General features: G+C 45.4%; 1 protein-coding gene across 1 annotated transcript in view; it reads right to left on the bottom strand.

The window, feature by feature from the left end:
* Nucleotides 1-8,693: 8,693 nt before the first annotated feature.
* The window catches only part of LOC124616239 (translation initiation factor IF-2-like), a 64,634-nt gene continuing 54,258 nt past the window's right edge, over nucleotides 8,694-19,069 (bottom strand). The window contains exon 5 of the mRNA XM_047144543.1: nucleotides 8,694-9,086. Within this exon, the coding sequence (XP_047000499.1) occupies nucleotides 8,694-9,086 (393 nt within the window). The remainder of the gene's footprint in view (nucleotides 9,087-19,069) is intronic.

The raw sequence follows: 19,069 nt of genomic DNA, 5'->3' as shown, positions 1-19,069 counted from the left end.
TGTCCCCTATCCTGTTCAACTTCGCCCTCGAGAAGATCGTACGCGAGACCTTCCAAGAGAACGAATGGATTGAAATCGAAGGAAAGAGACTGGCATACTTAGCCTATGCAGACGACATCTGTTTACTCTCTAGGTCGGAAGAGGAGCTGGAGCAAATGACAAAAGCACTAAAGGAGGCTGCCAGCAAATTTGGGCTAAACATAAACGAAGCCAAGACAGAGTACCTCGTTATGACGCGTGGTCATTGTCAGACTGCTGATCATTTACAATCACTGCAGGTTGGGGACCAGTCCTACAAGAGAGTGCAAGAATTCAAATACCTATGGGCACTTTTCACTGAGTTGTTGTTGTTGTTGTTGTGGTCTTCAGTCCTGAGACTGGTTTGATGCAGCTCTCCATGCTACTCTATCCTGTGCAAGCTTTTTCATCTCCCCGTACCTACTGCAACCTACATCCTTCTGAATCTGTTTAGTGTATTCATCTCTTGGTCTCCCTCTACGATTTTTACCCTCCATGCTGCCCTCCAATACTAAATTGGTGATCCCTTGATGCCTCGGAACATATCCTACCAACCGATCCCTTCTTCTGGTCAAGTTGTGCCACAAACTTCTCTTCTCCCCAATCCTATTCAATACTTCCTCATTAGTTATGTGATCTACCCATCTAATCTTCAGCATTCTTCTGTAGCACCACATTTCGAAAGCTTCTATTCTCTTCTTGTCCAAACTATTTATCGTCCATGATTCACTTCCATACATGGCTACACTCCATACGAATACTTTCAGAAATGACTTCCTGACACTTAAATCAATACTGGATGTTAGCAAATTTCTCTTCTTCAGAAACGCTTTCCTTGCCATTGCCAGCCTACATTTTATATCCTCTCTACTTCGACCATCATCAGTTATTTTGCTCCCCAAATAGCAAAACTCCTTTACTACTTTAAGTGCCTCATTTCCTAATCTAATTCCCTCAGCATCACCCGATTTAATTCGACTACATTCCATTATCCTCATTTTGCTTTTGTTGATGTTCATCTTATATCCTCCTTTCAAGACACTGTCCATTCCATTCAACTGCTCTTCCAAGTCCTTTGCTGTCTCTGACAGAATTACAATGTCATCGGCGAACCTCAAAGTTTTTATTTCTTCTCCATGAATTTTAATACCTACTCCGAACTTTTCTTTTGTTTCCTTTACTGCTGGCTCAATATACAGATTGAACAACATCGGGGAGAGGCTACAACCCTGTCTTACTCCCTTCCCAACCACTGCTTCCCTTTCATGCCCCTCGTCTCTTATAACTGCCATCTGGTTTCTGTACAAATTGTAAATAGCCTTTAGTTTCCTGTATTTTACCCCTGCCACCATCAGAATCTGAAAGAGAGTATTCCAGTCAACATTGTCAAAAGCTTTCTCTAAGTCTACAAATGCTAGAAACGTAGGTTTGCCTTTCCTTAATCTTTCTTCTAAGATAAGTCGTAAGGTCAGTATTGCCTCACGTGTTCCAGTGTTTCTACGGAATCCAAACTGATCTTCGCCAAGGTTGGCTTCTACTAGTTTTTCCATTCGTCTGTAAAGAATTCGTGTTAGTATTTTGCAGCTGTGACTTATTAAACTGATAGTTCGGTAATTTTCACATCTGTCAATACCTGCTTTCTTTGGGATTGGAATTATTATATTCTTCTTGAAGTCTGAGGGTATTTCGCCTGTTTCATACATCTTGCTCACCAGATGGTAGAGTTTTGTCAGGACTGGCTCTCCCAAGGCCGTCAGTAGTTCCAATGGAATGTTGTCTACTCCGGGGGCCTTGTTTCGACTCAGGTCTTTCAGTGCTCTGTCAAACTCTTCACGCAGTATCATATCTCCCATTTCATCTTCATCTACATCCTCTTCCATTTCCATAATATTGTCCTCAAGTACATCGCCCTTGTATAGACCCTCTATATACTCCTTCCACCTTTCTGCTTTCCCTTCTTTGCTTAGAACTGGGTTTCCATCTGAGCTCTTGATATTCATACAAGTCGTTCTCTTATCTCCAAAGGTCTCTTTAATTTTCCTGTAGGCAGTATCTATCTTACCCCTAGTGAGATAGGCCTCTACATCCTTACATTTGTCCTCTAGCCATCCCTGCTTAGCCATTTTGCACTTCCTGTCGATCTCATTTTTGAGACGTTTGTATTCCTTTTTGCCTGCTACATTTACTGCATTTTTATATTTTCTCCTTTCATCAATTAAATTCAATATTTCTTCTGTTACCCAAGGATTTCTACTAGCCCTCGTCTTTTTACCTACTTGATCCTCTGCTGCCTTCGCTACTTCATCCCTCAAAGTTACCCATTCTTCTTCTACTGTATTTCTTTCCCCCATTCCTGTCAATTGTTCCCTTATGCTCTCCCTGAAACTCTGTACAACCTCTGGTTCTTTCAGTTTATCCAGGTCCCATCTCTTTAAATTCCCACCTTTTTGCAGTTTCTTCAGTTTTAATCTACAGGTCATAACCAATAGATTGTGGTCAGAGTCCACATCTGCCCCTGGAAATGTCTTACAATTTAAAACCTGGTTCCTAAATCTTTGTCTTACCATTATATAATCTATCTGATACCTTTTAGTATCTCCAGGGTTCTTCCATGTATACAACCTTCTTTCATGATTCTTAAACCAAGTGTTAGTTATGATTATGTTGTGCTCTGTGCAAAATTCTACCAGGCGGCTTCCTCTTTCATTTCTTAGCCCCAATCCATATTCACCTACTATGTTTCCTTCTCTCCCTTTTCCTACACTCGAATTCCAGTCACCCATGACTATTAAATTTTCGTCTCCCTTCACAATCTGAATAATTTCTTTTATTTCATCATACATTTCTTCAATTTCTTCGTCATCTGCAGAGCCAGTTGGCATATAAACTTGTACTACTGTAGTAGGTGTGAGCGTCGTATCTATCTTGGCCACAATAATGCGTTCACTATGCTGTTTGTAGTAGCTTACCCGCATTCCTATTTTCCTATTCATTATTAAACCTACTCCTGCATTACCCCTATTTGATTTTGTGTTTATAACCCTGTAGTCACCTGACCAGAAGTCTTGTTCCTCCTGCCACCGAACTTCACTAATTCCCACTATATCTAACTTCAACCTATCCATTTCACTGAGAACTGTACAAAACCCTGATCCAGCCTGTTGTTCTATAAGGCTGTGAGACATGGAGTGTCCGGAAACAGGACTTCCATAAGCTCCTTGTTTTTGAGAGAAAAGTGCTTCGGAAGATCTTCGGTCCAGTTCTGGATGCAGGTACAAGGGAATGGAGGATCAGATACAACCAAGAGCTTGAGGAACTATACCAGCAGCCCAACATAGCAGGAACTGTCAAAGCCAAACGAATGCAGTGGGCCGGCCATGTGGCCCGGATGGAGGAGCTCAGATGGCCTCGGAAGCTCCTGGACTTCACACCTACAGGAAAGAGACCGCCAGGGAGACCCAAGAAGCGCTGGAGGGATGGACTCCATGAAGATTTAAACCAAGTGTCAATAGATGTGAACGGATGGCGGATAGCAGCAATGGACAGAATACAGTGGAGGAGGAAACTTGTAGATGCGTGCGGTCCACTGGGCCTGATCACGTAGTAGTACAGGGTGATTCAAAAAGAATACCACAACTTTAGGAATTTAAAACTCTGCAACGACAAAAGGCAGAGCTAAGCACTATCTGTCGGCGAATTAAGGGAGCTATAAAGTTTCATTTAGTTGTACATTTGTTCGCTTGAGGCGCTGTTGACTAGGCGTCAGCGTCAGTTGATGCTAAGATGGCGACCGCTCAACAGAAAGCTTTTTGTGTTATTGAGTACAGCAGAAGTGAATTGACGACAGTTGTTCAGCGTGCATTTCGAACGAAGTATGATGTTAAACCTCCTGATAGGTGGTGTATTAAACGTTGGTATAAACAGTTTACAGAGAATGGGTGTTTGTGCAAAGGGAAAAGTTCTGGACGGCCGAGAACGAGTGATGAAAATGTAGCACGCATCCAGCAAGCATTTGTTCGCAGCCCAGGAAAATCGACTCGCAGAGCTAGCAGAGAGCTGCAAATTCCACAATCAACTGTATGGAGAGTTCTACGAAAAAGGTTAGTTATGAAACCTTATCCCGAGGCGATAGATCGGCCGCCAGGCAGCCCGTGACAGAGCACTTCATCACTGGCCTCCAAGAAGCCCTGATCTTACCCCCTGCGATTTTTTCTTATGGGGGTATGTTTTACGGATATGGTGTTTCGGCCACCTCTCCCAGCCACCATTGATGATTTGAAACGAGAAATAACAGCAGCTATCCAAACTGTTACGCCTGATAGCTACAGAGAGTGTGGAACGAGTTGGAGTATCGGGTTGATATTGCTCGTGTGTCTGGAGGGGGCCATATTGAACATCTCTGAACTTGTTTTTGAGTGAATAAAAACCTTTTTAAATACTCTTTGTAATGATGTATAACAGAAGGTTATATTATGTTTCTTTCATTAAATACACATTTTTAAAGTTGTGGTATTCTTTTTGAATCACCCTGTAGTAGTAGTAAAGGAAGTTGACGGAGCTTAAACGAGTCCGTTAACGTCTGTTACAATTAACTTAAAAATTAATCCGTTGCTCGAAAAATTAACTTTGTTAACTAACGATTAACGGGTTAAGGGTCATGTGCGTAACTATGGCAACCACACGCGCACAAGCCGAACGCCTCTCATCGTTGCAAGCACGCTGGCGATGGTGTCTGTTGCGAACAGGCGCCGTCTAGTTCTCGTCAACAGTTAATGAGCCACCATACGCCACACAAACTGAAATACTTACCTCGGTACAAAGACTGCATATCCTCTTGTATTTTAATGGGTGTTCCTCGTCCGCTGCAAAGGAAACGAATAAAGCACCTCCTCTCGTTTGACAGGCACGTATTGAGTACAACAGCCATCTTTCCGGATTTGCATTGGCGTATTTCAGAATGACTATCCCAGACGACTTGGTCTCAGCAAAATCGGTGATGGTCTCCAGTAGGTGAAGTCGAGGCCCTAATGCGAGAATCCTGGCAGTACTATACACTACGCAAGATAGCTGGAACAGTGGTAGATCAGGAAACATTTATTGTGAACTGAGAAATCATTATTTCAACATAAACTGTAACCACTGTTTATTTTTGTTACATGTATTTGGATATGGCAAAATTTAATATACAGTGTTCATATTTAATAATAACAACAATAACAACAGCAGTCTTATCTTTATTGTTGCATGGAACGTACCGTGGAATACCTGGTCCAATGGAGTTACGCTCCCTATGTACATATTTACATTGTCTACGTCCACCTAAGTAATTAATTTCCTAAAGTAAGGCTGGACAATTGATAGATTATAATTACTTGCCCCTCAGTCATTTTGCTATCAAAAGGACGCTAAAATAACAAACGAAGAAAGTTACAAAAGACGCTCTCTGTGTTGATATTATTTTAGATGTTGGCAAAACTACGTAGACGGTTGAAAGAGTTTATATCAATAGGGTTGCTTTCGTTATTTTCAGAAAGTAAGAAATTAAAGTCTGGGTTTCAATATTTCAGCGATACTCAGAAGGCCGTTCGAAAATACATACACTGAAAGCAAATGGGAAATTATGCAAAACAGACGCGACTATGTGAAAATTGTGTGGTCGTATTCCTGTAAAGTAAAAATAATCTCTAATACCTATTATAATGCGTCATTTCTTTTCTGAATGTGATGTGATTCTTAAGAGTCTTCCTCACTCGCTTGATTTTTTAAAATGTTGGTAATGCGAAGGACCGCATAGTTTTTATTTCAAGTTATGCACTGTTTCCACGCGCTGATTCTCCTGTTATTTCTCCATATCTGTGTGACATTATTGTCATATAATGCTGTGCGACATCAATTCAGTTTTCGCCCACTATTTTGCCGCCACATCTGTGGGCACTGGAAATGAGTACACGGAGAGGAAGCTTCGCACCCTCCTAGCGGTGCAAGTGGGCCCCGATCTCGGGTCTCGTTTGTCGGCAGAGGGTAGTCTGTGATTCTCTTTAGGTCAAGCATGTTTCCCTGGGGTATTCAGAAACTTACGCAGAAGCCAGTCTGCGGCCCGCCTTTATGAGAATATCGACAGCATCGCACTGCGTGCTGGACAGTGAACCACGTTACCACCTGCTGAAGATAGAAGCAAGACGTTTTATTTTTGCTCTTCTGCGTTACTTCAAAGGCTGAGACATCTTGGTGCCTAGCATGGGAGTGTCGGTTGCATTTAATTCAAAATGTCTGATTCATCCAATGAGATTGTGTCGCCTGACCTAGCACATGGGCCAACCAATTAAAGTATCACTGCTTCAGCCCAGTGCCAATCTCATGATGGTAAAATATACGTGTTGTACACAAAGAAGTGGGAAATTTGCTTTTCTTTCTCCCATATTCGGTAAATTTTGCCACATTTCTCGTTCTATACACTGGCAATAGCTTGGAGTCACCCCATTAGTCGTTGAATTTTTGAAAGGTTGGAAGTTGAGAAAGAGAAAGTAAGTTCTGGGGCATTCGAGGACAAACAGCGGATGAGTCAAGAGACCTGCAGATACGGACAGCTGGAGGAGATTTGAGCTGACTACCAGCTGGGGCTGCTGAGCATACATTGCTGATCACCAGGAGATGTAAGTTCTCATACCCCGCCGTCGTGCAATCTGCAATCTGAGCAGCTCGTTTCTCGTATATTTATGGCAGGTAACTTGCGTTTCTGATTTAATTTCAACTTATATTATGTTTCAATAATATCGTCTCTGTGACCTGCTCGGATAAGGATATCTGGGTCTTCATTCTTCATGCCGTCTTCCTTTCGATTTGTTACCTCCCACAGTGTTAGCATCACTTCGTAATTCAGTTAATATTCAATCAATATTGTTTCTGTGACCACTTTTGATTAATCTTTGTGGATCTTAAAAAAGTAAATAAAATTCTGTTAAAGACAGACTTAACTTCTATTTCAAGATCCTAAAATTGTCATACAACTTTCCTGGTTAAGTGACCCATTAAAAAATTAATATAATCAGGTACACTACCAAGTTGTGCTTTGCTCTGTAACTGCTGTCCTTGCTTACAGTGGCCAAGTACAAGGATAATTTATTTATTACTTTGAAGAAGGAATGAGCATTGCATACATTCGGGTTACGTAGCACGACGCTGCTCAACAGCACTTAAAAGACTTCGAAGTATCAGTTATACTGTGGTTACTTCCACGTAATGACATTCCGTACTCTGCGCTCACTACATTTTAGTATCTCCTTCCAAACAATCTGAACGAATGGGCTCCCGAAGACATTGTGTGCTAGTTAATATGGGTACGATTTTTATTTCTACAAAGTCTAATAAACAATGCAAGTTTCTCGGATATTCGATCATTATTGAAAAACTATTTTCAGTAGTGCAACGAAGTTAATATGGAGACAACCTCTGGTCAATTAGTTTGTATACCTAAGTCTCAATGTTGCTATTGTTAATGGGTTTCTTCGATTAATACTGTAACTTTACTTCTAGCGATTTCCTCTAGTCTAGAGGTCACAGTGCCGTAGTGTTTACCAGTTGAGTGAACCCATTCGTGGTTTTGTCCCTCACTTGGGCACAGGTCGTTTAGTGTTGTTTCATTTATCACTTTGTCAGTATAAGAGATGTGTGAGAAAAGTAATGAGACCAAAGTTTTTGTATTTTTCAAATAAGAATATTGTCATCCTGAAAGGAGTTGTCTTCGACAGCTTCACACCGGCAGAGTCGTTGTTCCCAGTTTTGGTAGCAGCGCTGAAAGGCTTCAACTGGTAAGGCTTTTAACATGTCCGTCACGTTCTTTTGAATGTTTTCCAGAGTCCCAAACTGACGTCGTTTTAGGGCATTTTTTAATTTCAGGGAAGGAAAAAAGTCACAAGGACTCAGATCTTGCGAATAGGGAGGCTGTGGAACAACTTGAATGCCTTTTGAGAAAAAAATTCCGTAATGGAAGTGATCGGGGCTGTGGAACAACAAGAATACCTTTTGAGGAAAAAAAAAATCCGTAATGGAAGTGATCGGGGCTGTGGAACAACAAGGATACCTTTTGAGAAAAAAAAAATCCGTAATGGAAGTGATCGGGGCTGTGGAACAACAAGAATACCTTTTGAGAAAAAAAAAAATCCGTAATGGAAGTGATCGGGGCTGTGGAACAAGAAGAATACCTTTTGATAAAAAAAAATCAGTAATGGAAGTGATTGGGGCTGTGGAACAACAGGAATACCTTTTGAGAAAAAAAATTCCGTAATGGAAGTGATCGGGGCTGTGGAACAACAAGAATACCTTTTGAGAAAAAAAATTCGGTAATGGAAGTGGTTGTGTGACGTGGAGCGTTGTCACGATGCAGCATCCACTTGTCTGCGATGCCCGATCTCAATAGATTCACCCTCGTCTCGAGTCTTTTACGGATATCTTTGCAAAATACTTGTTGGCAGTTTGTATTGGAGGAGCAAATTCTGTATGCACGATACCTTTCTGCAATATTTACTTTTGTGATAAACTTGCACTGAAGAGAGTTCAGTACATTTTTGAAACGGTTCATTCGAATAATATGGACCCAAGCAAGCACCGGAGGAGCCACAAAATGTGACCGCGTAATGTGATACGAGAGAGAGAGTAGTAGTAGTTGATGTGTTTGGTCAGACGGCGGCGACCTCGAGGCGCGCCTTCCTGGCGGCGAGCAGCGCGTGCGGCGACGGCGGCCCGCAGCCGGGCTCCGGCGAGACGCCGCGCTCGAACGTGAGCAGCACGGCCGGCCACTGGCGGCGGTCGCGCGCGTCCGCCGCGGCCACGACGCGTCTGCGCGCCAGCTGCAGCTGCTGCTGCTGCGCGAGGCGGCGCGCGCGCCGGAAGCTGAGCAGGCCGCGCAGCTCGCCGCTGAGGCCGCCGCCCGCGCCAGCGGGCGACGCGGTGCGCTTCGGCGTCGGCGCCGGAGAGGCCGGCGGCGCCGCGGACACCCACCACAACTCGCGGCGGCCGCGCGGGTCCACGCGCGTCACCAAGCGCCCGCCTGCCCCCAGCTCTCGGCCGATCTGCGGGAAGAGAGAGGGCCACTCAAAGATACGGAATCCTATGAGCTGGCGTTAGACGATTCGGAAGCCCACTCATGATACGCTACTGGCCACTAAAATTGCTACACCAAGAAGAAATGCAGATGATAAATGGGTATTCATTGGACAAATATATTATACTAGAACTGACATGTGATTACATTTTCACGCAATTTGGGTGTATAAATCCAGAGAAATCAGTACCCAGAACAACCACCGCTGGCCGTAATAACGGCCTTGATACGCCTGGGCATTGAGTCAAACAGAGCTTGGATGGCGTGTACAGGTACAGCTGCACATGCAGCTTCAACACGCTACGTCAGTTCGTCAAGAGTAGTGACTGGCGTATTGTGACGAGCCAGTTGCTCGGCCACCATTCACCAGGCGTTTTCAATTGGTGAGAGATCTGGAGAATGTGCTGGCCAGGGCAGCAGTCGAACATTTTCTGTATCCAGGAAGGCCCGTACAGGACCTGCAACATGCGGTCATGCGTTATCCTGCTGAAATGTAGGGTTTCGCAGGGAGCGAATGAAGGGTAGAGCCACGGGTCGTAACACATATGAAATGTAACGTCCACTGTTCAAAGTGCAGTCAATGCGAACAAGAGGTGACCGAGGCGTGTAACCCCATACTATCATGCTGGGTGATACGCCAGTATGGCGATGACGAATACGCGCTTCCAATGTGCGTTCACCAAACACGGATGCGACCATCGTGATGCTGTAAACAGAACCTGGATTCATCCGAAAAATTGACGTTTTGCCATTCGCGCACGCAGGTTCGTCGTTGAGAACACCATCGCAGGTGCTCCTGTCTGTGATGCAGCGTCAGGGGTAACCTCAGCCATGGTCTCCGAGCTCATAGTCCATGCTGCTGCAAACGTCGTGGAACTGTTCGTGCAGATGGTTGTTGTCTTGCAAACGTCCCCATCTGTTGACTCAGGGATCGAGACGTGGCTGCACGATCCGTTACAGCCATGCGGATAAGATGCCTGTCATCTCGACTGTTCGTGATACGAGGCAGTTCGGATCCAGCACGGCGTTCTGTATTACCCTCCTGAACCCATAGATTCCATATTCTGCTAACAGTCATTGGATCTCGACCAACGCGAGCAGCAATGTCACGATACGATAAACCGCAATCGCGATAGACTACAATCCGCCCTTTATCAAAGTCTTAAAAGTGATGGTACGCATTTCTCCTCCTTACACGAGGCATCACAACAACGTTTCACCAGGCAATGCCGGTCAACTGCTGTTTCTGTTTGAGAAATCGGTTGGAAACTTTCCTCATGTCAGCAGGTTGTAGGTGTCGCCACCGGCGCCAACTTTGTGTGAATGCTCTGAAAAGCTAATCATTTGCATATCAAAGCATCTTCTTCCTGTCGGTTAAATTTCGCGTCTGTAGCGCGTCATCTCCGTGGTGTAGCAATTTTAATGGCCAGTAGTGTACATCGAGGTGACAAAAGTCGTGGGACACCTCCAAATAGCGTGTCGAATCTCCTTTTCCGAGGCGTAGTGCAGCAGCTCGACATGGCATGGACCCAACAACTCGTTGGAAGTCCCCTGCACAAATATTGAGTGGTGCTGCCTCAACAGCCGTCCATAATTGCGAAAATCTTGCCCGTGCAGGGTTTTGTTCGCGAACTGACCTCCCGATTGTGTTCTGTAAATGTCCGACAGGATTCATGTTGGGCATTCTCGGGGGTCAATTGTCCAGAACGTTCTTCAAACCAATTGCGAACAATTCTGGCCCGGCGACATGGCGCATTGCCATCCATAAAAATTCCGTTGTTATTCGGGAATATGAAGTCCACGAATGGCTGCAGATGGTCTCCAAGTAGCCGAACACAAACAACCATCGGTTCAGTTGGACCAGAGGACTCAATCCGTTCCATGTAAACACAAACCACACCGTTATGGAGCCACAAGCTCGGACACATTTTCACATTCAATCACCTGAGTACAAATGACAGCTCCGCCAATGCACTGCCCTTCTATACCTTGTGCACACGATACTACCCCCATCTGTATACGTACCCATTGCTATTCCACGACTTTTGTCATTGTATTACAAGGTATTACAACTGTCACCCTGAAAGTAAGTCACTACTTTTTTTCTCAGTTCACAACAATGTTGCAAATGTGAAATACTAGATACGAATCCAAAAAGTTGTCAGTGAACATGCCGTGTCAAATTCTGATAAAGTCCCAAGCTTTCTATGGCCGCCTTCATCCTCGTTGTCAGAGATTAAGCCTGACCGTCGTGAAATTGCCGAAGCACCAACATTTATGCCCAAAGAACGGCACACGATTGACTGAATTACATCATGATGGCATCACAGAAATAGCGCCTACTGAGGTGGCACCCTCTTTGTCCATATATTATGTTTACACTGATTTCAGTGTTGGCTTTTCTTTTCTTCATTGTTATTTCATCCCTGACGTCCGACAAGGAAGAGACTTGGGCTGTCAATGGTAGAATATTCCGTTCTTAAGCCAAGAGCTGGTTCAAATGGCTCTGAGCACTATGGGACTTAACATCCGAGGTCATCAGTCCCCTAGAACTTAGAACTACATCAACCTAACGTAAGGACATCACACACATCCATGCCCGAGGTAGGATTCGAACCTGCGACCGTAGCGGTCGCGCGGTTCCAGACTGTAGCGCCTAGAACCGCTCGACCACCCCGGCCTGCAAGCCAAGAGCTTTTGAGAAATATAACAAAGATAGAAATGTTATTAAAGGAGCAACGTTACACAAGGTTTTAAAAACATTAAGTACAATGAATTTTGTAGGTGTCTACATAAAAAATACTTAGACTGTTTTCTTTTTTACATTAAAAATCAAAGGACTAACAGCTAAAAAAAGGAAATATATGCATTTTAAAAACATATTCCAGCAGGGTGAAATTCTTCTAGGAAAAACAATTGCGCTTTCACTTAAAATCTGAAGGACTTGCAAATGGAGAGAAGGACTTCAAGAGGAGAAAATATGTGCCATAGGGTCGATAGATGTGGACAGAAAAATGTAGGGGTCCTTTAGGCAGGGAAAGTATGGAGGTGAAGGTAGTTCAAAAATGGTTCAAATGGCTCTGAGCACTATGGGACTTAACAGCTGTGGTCATCAGTCCCCTAGAACTTAGAACTACTTAAACCTAACTAACCTAAGGACATCACACAACACCCAGCCATCACGAGGCAGAGAAAATCCCTGACCCCGCCGGGAATCGAACCCGGGAACCCGGGCGTGGGAAGCGAGAACGCTACCGCACGACCACGAGATGCGGGCAGTGAAGGTAGTTGTTAGGATGGAGATTGAGCAGACAATAGGTGGTAAAGACCGTGGGTGAGAGGACAATGGTGTGTGGATAGGATAGTGGTATCAAGAGGAAAGGTATGAGGATACTTGGAGAAGAAAAAAGAGGGAAGAGCCCCCAAGTGGAGTGGGATAGGTGTGAAGAAAAGGCATAGCAGCATACCAGGGCTGGTGATAAGAGGAGAGACATTGGTCTATTTTTGGTATCTAGTTTGCAGATAGCATAGAAAATGTGGAGGTGTCCGATGTGGGTGGAGAGGGTTGGGAATTTGGTAAGATATAGAGGATCCATATGGGGGAAGATAAATGGATGTGGAAAGCGAAACGAAATTGATGGCGTTTGAGAAATTGAAGGGACTTATAGAACGTTGGTGAGGTGAAGATCCATGCAACGTTTGAATATCAGAGGATGGGCCAGATCAGAGGTGAATTTAGAGAGAGTGTTGGGATTTCTGGAGTGTAGGGTAGAGGGCGAGGAAAGCGGTGTCATCGGCATACCGAAGGATGTGGAGTGACGGAGGTGATTTGGGTACATCAGCATTATAGATGAGGTGAAGGTGAGGAGAGTGGATGAAGCCTTGGGGCACTTGTCCAATGTGATAGAAGGTACAGGAATTGGTATTGTTAACCGTGACAAAGGATGGCGATTAGACAGAAAGGATGCAATAAGATGGACAAAGTTAATTGGAAGTACATATGTCTGGAGTTTAAAAAGAAGACCAGAATGCCAGCCACAGTCGTACACTTCCTCGAGGTCGAGGCAGACAAAGACAGCAGATTTGCGGGAGCTGAGCTGTTAAGGTAGCAGATGGGTGAGGCGCAGCAGCTGGATATCAGAGGAAAAACTGGGATGGAAGCCACAGTTGTTAATGGGAAAGAGGTAGTATTGGTTCAGGTGTTGATGGATGCGCTGGGAGAGGATAGATTTGAATATGCTGCTAAACGCTGAGGTGAGGCAGATGGGGCAGTAGGAGGACATGTCAGTAATGGGGTTTATGCAGTTTGAGGAAAAGTAGGATTTTAGAAGTTTTCTTATTTAAGGATAGTGGAGGGGTTACAAGCGTGACTAGAAACGAGAGGGGGCATTCTTTGAGGTGTCGACAGGTAACACAGCAGTAAGTAGGAAAAGTGTTGCACTTTTTGTGTTTTTGTGGAGTACTTGTTTTATGCCATGTGCTGTGATTGGTGTATTTAATTTTGTTTGTGGTAAGTTTTCAAAGAATTGGAAGCTGTGAGCCATTGCCAGCACAGCGAAGTTTGTGTGAGACGACACAACAACATCCAGTCATCTAGAGGCAGGGAAAATCCCTGACGACGGGTCAGGGAATCGAACCCGGGACCCCGTGCGCGGGAAGCGAGAACGCTACCGCAAGACCACGAGCTTAGGAGAGACATCCGTCAAAATTACAACAGCACAACTCCAGCAATTCGTCACACTATTGTGCATAAAGTGGTAACTACAACTCTGCTGAACACCCGAAGCATACCGGTAAGGAGCATGAATTGTCGAATGAGATTTTCGCTCTGCAGCTGAGTGTGCGCTGATATGAAAGTTGCTGGCAGAATAAAACAGTGTGGCGGACCAAGCCTCGAACTTGGGACCTTCGCGTTTTGCGGGCAAGAGCTCTACCATTTAAGCTACTCAAGCATGACTGACGACCCGGCCTCACAGTTTCAGTTTTGCCAGTACCTCGTCGAGAAGAACTTCTGTGAAGTTTGGAAGGTAGGAGACGAGGTACTGGCGCAATCTGCCAGGAAGTTTCAGAATGAATTGTTGATTTCGGAATAATGACAAGTTCAAACCTGTCTCCTGGGGCAAGAAGTTGGTGGCGAAAATTATTAAGCTAGTTTTATGAAATGTAGTACTGCTGATAATAACACTTCTGGCCATTAAAATTGCTACACCACGAAAACGTGCTACAGACGCGAAATTTAACGAACAGGAAGAAGATGCTGTGATATGCAAATGATTAACTTTTCAGAGCATTCACACAAGGATGGCGCCGGTGGCGACACCTACAACGTGCTGACACGAGGAAAGTTTCCAACAGATTTCTCATACACAAACAGCAGTTGACCGGCGTTGCCTGGTGAAACGTTGTTGTGATGCCTCGTCTAAGGAGGAAAAATGCGTACCATCACGTTTCCGACTTTGATAAAGGTCGGATTCTAGCCTATCGCGATTGCGGTTTATCGTATCGCGACATTGCTGCTCGTGTTGGTCGAGACCCAATGACTGTTAGCAGAATATGGAAACTATGGGTTCAGGAGGTTAATACGGAACGCCGTGCTAGATCCCAATGGGCTCGTATCACTAGCAGTCGAGATGACAGGCATCTTGTCCGCATGGCAGTAACGGATCGTGCAGCCACGTCTCGATTCCTGAGTCAACAGATGGGGACGTTTGCAAGACAACAACCATCTGCACGAACAGTTCCACGACGTTTGCAGCAGCATGGACTATGAGCTCGGAGACCATGGCTGAGGTTACCCTTGACGCTGCATCACAGACAGGAGCACCTGCGATGGTATTCTCAACGACGAACCTGTGTGCACGAATGGCAAAACGTCTATTTTTCGGATGTATCCAGGTTCTGTTTACAGCATCATGATGGTCGCATCCGTGTTTGCCGACATCGCAGTGAACGCACATTGGAAGCGTGTATTCGTCGTCGCCATACTAGCGTATCACCTGGCGTGATGGTATGGGGTGCCATTGGTTACACGTCTCGGTCACCTCTTGTTCGCATTGACTGCACTTTGGACAGTGGACGTTACATTTCATATGTGTTACGACCCGTGGCTCTACCCTTCATTCGATCCCTGCGAAACCCAACATTTTAGCAGGATAATGCACGACCGGATGTTGCAGGTCCTGTACGGGCCTTTCTGGATACAGAAAATGTTCGACTGCTGCCCTGGCCAGCACATTCTCCAGATCTCTCACCAATTGAAAACGTCTGGTCAGTGGTGGCCGAGCAACTGGCTCGTCACAATACGCCAGACAGTACTCTTGATGAACTGTGGTATCGTATTGAAGCCGCATGGGCTACTGTACCTGTACACGCCATCCAAGCTCTGTTTGACTCAATGCCCAGGCGTATCAAGGCCGTTATTACGGCCAGCGGTGGTTGTTCTGGGTACTGATTTCTCAGGATCTATACACCCAAATTGCGTGAAAATGTAATCACATGTCAGTTCTAGTATAATATATTTGTCCAATGACTACCCGTTTATCATCCGCATTTCTTCTTGGTGTAGCAATTTTAATGGCCAGTAGTGTAGTTCTGGTTCGGCGGTTAACGTTTCCCTAGTTACCCTTCGGAGCACCGTGTCGCGTAATTTGTCGCTAAGAGCCGGGGCCGTGAGTGATTCTTTCCCGGATGCCACTGCGGCGCCAAGGACGAGACAGGAGGAGCCCTCCAGGCTGTGGCCGCTGTCGACTGAGATCGTCGGCCGGTGGCGAGGGAGCGGCGACCGCTGTCTGTCGGCTCCGGATGTCATCCTCTCGCTCAGCTTTCATCGAGACACAGAACGTGTCGTTATACTCTACACGCACGCGGCAAGGTCAAACACGAGTAGGCTGCGTAACATGACATATGCAAGCCGTTGTAAGGGCCTCAACTACACTGAAGCGCCAAAGAAACTGGTATAGGCATGCGTATTCAAATACAGAGATATGTAAACAGGCAGAATACGACGCTGCGGTATGAAACGACTATATAAAACGACAAGTGTCTGGCGCAGTTGTTAGATCGGTTACTGCTGCTACAATGGCAGCCTATCAAGATTTAAGTGAGTCTGAACGTGGTGTTACAGTCAGCGCACGAGCGATGGGACACATCATCTCCGATGTAGCGATGAAGTGGGGATTTTCCCGTAAGACCTTTTAATAAGCGTACCGTGAATATCAGGAATCCGGTAAAACATCAAATCTCCAACATCGCTTCAGCTGAAAAATGATCCTGCAAGAACGGGACCAACGACGACTGAAGAGAACCGTTGAACGTGATAGAAGTGCAAGCCTTCCGCAAAATGCTGCAGATTTCAATGTGGGGCCATCAGTAAGTGTCAGCACGCGAACCATTCAACGAAACATCATCGATATGGGCTTTCGGAACCGAGAACCCCACTCGTGTACCCCTGATGACTGCGCGACACAAAGCCTTACGCCTCGCCTGGGCCCGTCAACACCGACTAGAAACTTGTTGCCTAGTCGGACGAGTCTCGTTTCAAATTGTATCGAGCGGGTGGACATGTATGGGTATAGAGACATCGTCAATATAAACTAAAGACTACGCCTTGTCGATTTAGTCACGTCCCTCTCTCCATTGTCATCCTGTTCAATTCTTCATACGGTTTTATCCCCATATCTTCTTTGATGTTATTAAAATACGTTGCTCTTTGCCTGCCTCTTGGTTTTTTCCCTAAAAGTTTTCCTTCAAATACATTCTTTAGGAACTGGTTGTGTCTCGTTATGTGCCCTATCATTTTTCATTTTCTTTTATGGAGACAACCTTATGAATCCATGGACCCCGCATGTCAGCAGAGGACTGTTCAAGCAGGTGGAGGCTCTGTAATGGTGTGGGGCGTGTGCAGTTGGAGTGATATGGGACCCCTGATACGTCTAGACACGACTCTGATTGGTGACACGTACGTAAGCATCCTGTCTGATCACCTGCATCCATTCATGACGGACTTGGGCAATTCCAGCAGGACAATGCGACACCCCACACGTCCAGAATTGCTACAGAGTGATTCCAGGAACACTCTTCTGAGTTTAAACACTTCCGCTGGCCACCAAACGCCGGAGACATGAACATTATTGAGCATATCTGGGACACCTTGCAACGTGCTGTTCAGAAGAGATTTCCATCCCCTTGTACTCTTACGGATTTATGGACAGCCCTGCAGTATTCATAGTGTCAATTCCCAGCGGCACTATATCAGACATTAGTGGAGTCCATGCCACGTCGTGTTGCGGCACTTCCGCGTGCTCGCGTGGGCCCTACACGATATTAGGGAGGTGTACCAAAACTCATTGAGCCACACAAAATACAGTAAAATTGTGTGTAAAACCGGAGCTCGAAGCCAGACATTTGCCTATAGCGGGCAGGATTCTACCTAAGCACCCCTCAGGGACGTCTGCGGGGACTTCGTCTAAAAGCGCAATCAGCGACGGACAAACGTCCACCGTCGAATCTCGGTCTGTCGCAAGTCTGTGGGAAAGTTTCGGTGTTGAGGTTGCGTTCGCACTGCAACAAATGTCTTTGTACACACCTATTTCCGATGTCAAGAAAATGGTTCAAATGGCTCTGAGCATTACGGAACTTAACTTCTGAGGTCATCAGTCCCCTAGAACTTAGAACTACTTAAGCCTAACTAACCTAAGGACATCACACACATCCATGCCCGAGGCAGGATTCGAACCTGCGACGGCAGCGGTTCCTGACTGTAGCGCCTAGAACCGCTCAGCCACTCCGGCCGGCCTTTCCGATGTCAGTTGCGGAGTATTCTACGCACTCAATTCTTCCCTGTCGTTGCACATTTCACGTTTACAGTCTTTTTCCCTCACTTTCTTATTTAACTGCCTAACTTGGCTGCCTGTATTGTGCCACACATCCTGCTAGTGTTGATACCGTACGGTTTCCGACATAAGCCCGTGACGAGGACAGCGATGATCGATCGCCGAGCAGCGGTAAAGCTGCGCTACTTGCCGTTGGTTACCTGCAGTGCCTACCTAGGTGGACAGGCTGTCAGGCGAGCTTACACAAGGCGCCTGGGGCTTCCTCCGCCTCTCTATCCTGTTAGTGCAAACACGTAACTGAGTGCATGTTGCTGAAATAAGGTCGTTTCACACTTGTAACGGACCGTCGAAACATTCCACAATGCATTTGAAAAGGCGGCATTCCACACACCGTCAACGAAACGGAGCGCGATATCAGAGCCAAGATTTCCACGGAGAATGTTTTGATGTTAACGATGCTGGGGGCAACTGTGTCGTCGCCTGCAAACATCGGAAGATAACCTATTTTCGCCGCGCTCACTCCTGTTGTAACACCGCATTTCGTGGCTTTTTTTTCCTCAGTCTTTGTTTTATTAATTTGCCTTGTTTTCAAGACACAATGCAAATGCTCTATCACGACTTGGATCTTTTTTCCATTGAGCTTTCTCCCACAAAAGAGGCCGGCTATCTGTAAGCTGACGGTTATTTAGGTTTTACAATATGCCGAACGGAGAACGAGCCTACACTATGTAGGAATAAGACCATACATCGATGAAACAATTTTCATTAAATAACCTTTCCTTTAAAAAAGACACCTCTTTTGCAGGGGAGAAATACAGTTGTCTTTGACGTAAGCAAAACAGGCTCTTTGTATTGCTTATTGTTTGATGCGTTTGTATGTATACGGGGTGTAACAAAATGTACGGCACAAATTGCAGGACACACACGTCACACGTAGATGAAGAGATTATGTTATACGAACATGGGTGTGGAAACGCTTTGTTTCCGTGTTACAACTCACTTTCTACAACTCAAATCATGGGAAGCACACACGAACAGAACGCACCAGCCTACTGCATGAAGCTCTTTCTCACAGATGTTCAATATGCCATCTGTGGGCACTGATACATTCATTAGCCCG

Source organism: Schistocerca americana, chromosome 5 (genome assembly GCF_021461395.2).
Source record: "Schistocerca americana isolate TAMUIC-IGC-003095 chromosome 5, iqSchAmer2.1, whole genome shotgun sequence".
Lineage (NCBI taxonomy): Eukaryota > Metazoa > Arthropoda > Insecta > Orthoptera > Acrididae > Schistocerca > Schistocerca americana.
Note: the sequence above shows the minus strand (reverse complement) of the source record. Positions and strands in the feature narration are given on the sequence as shown.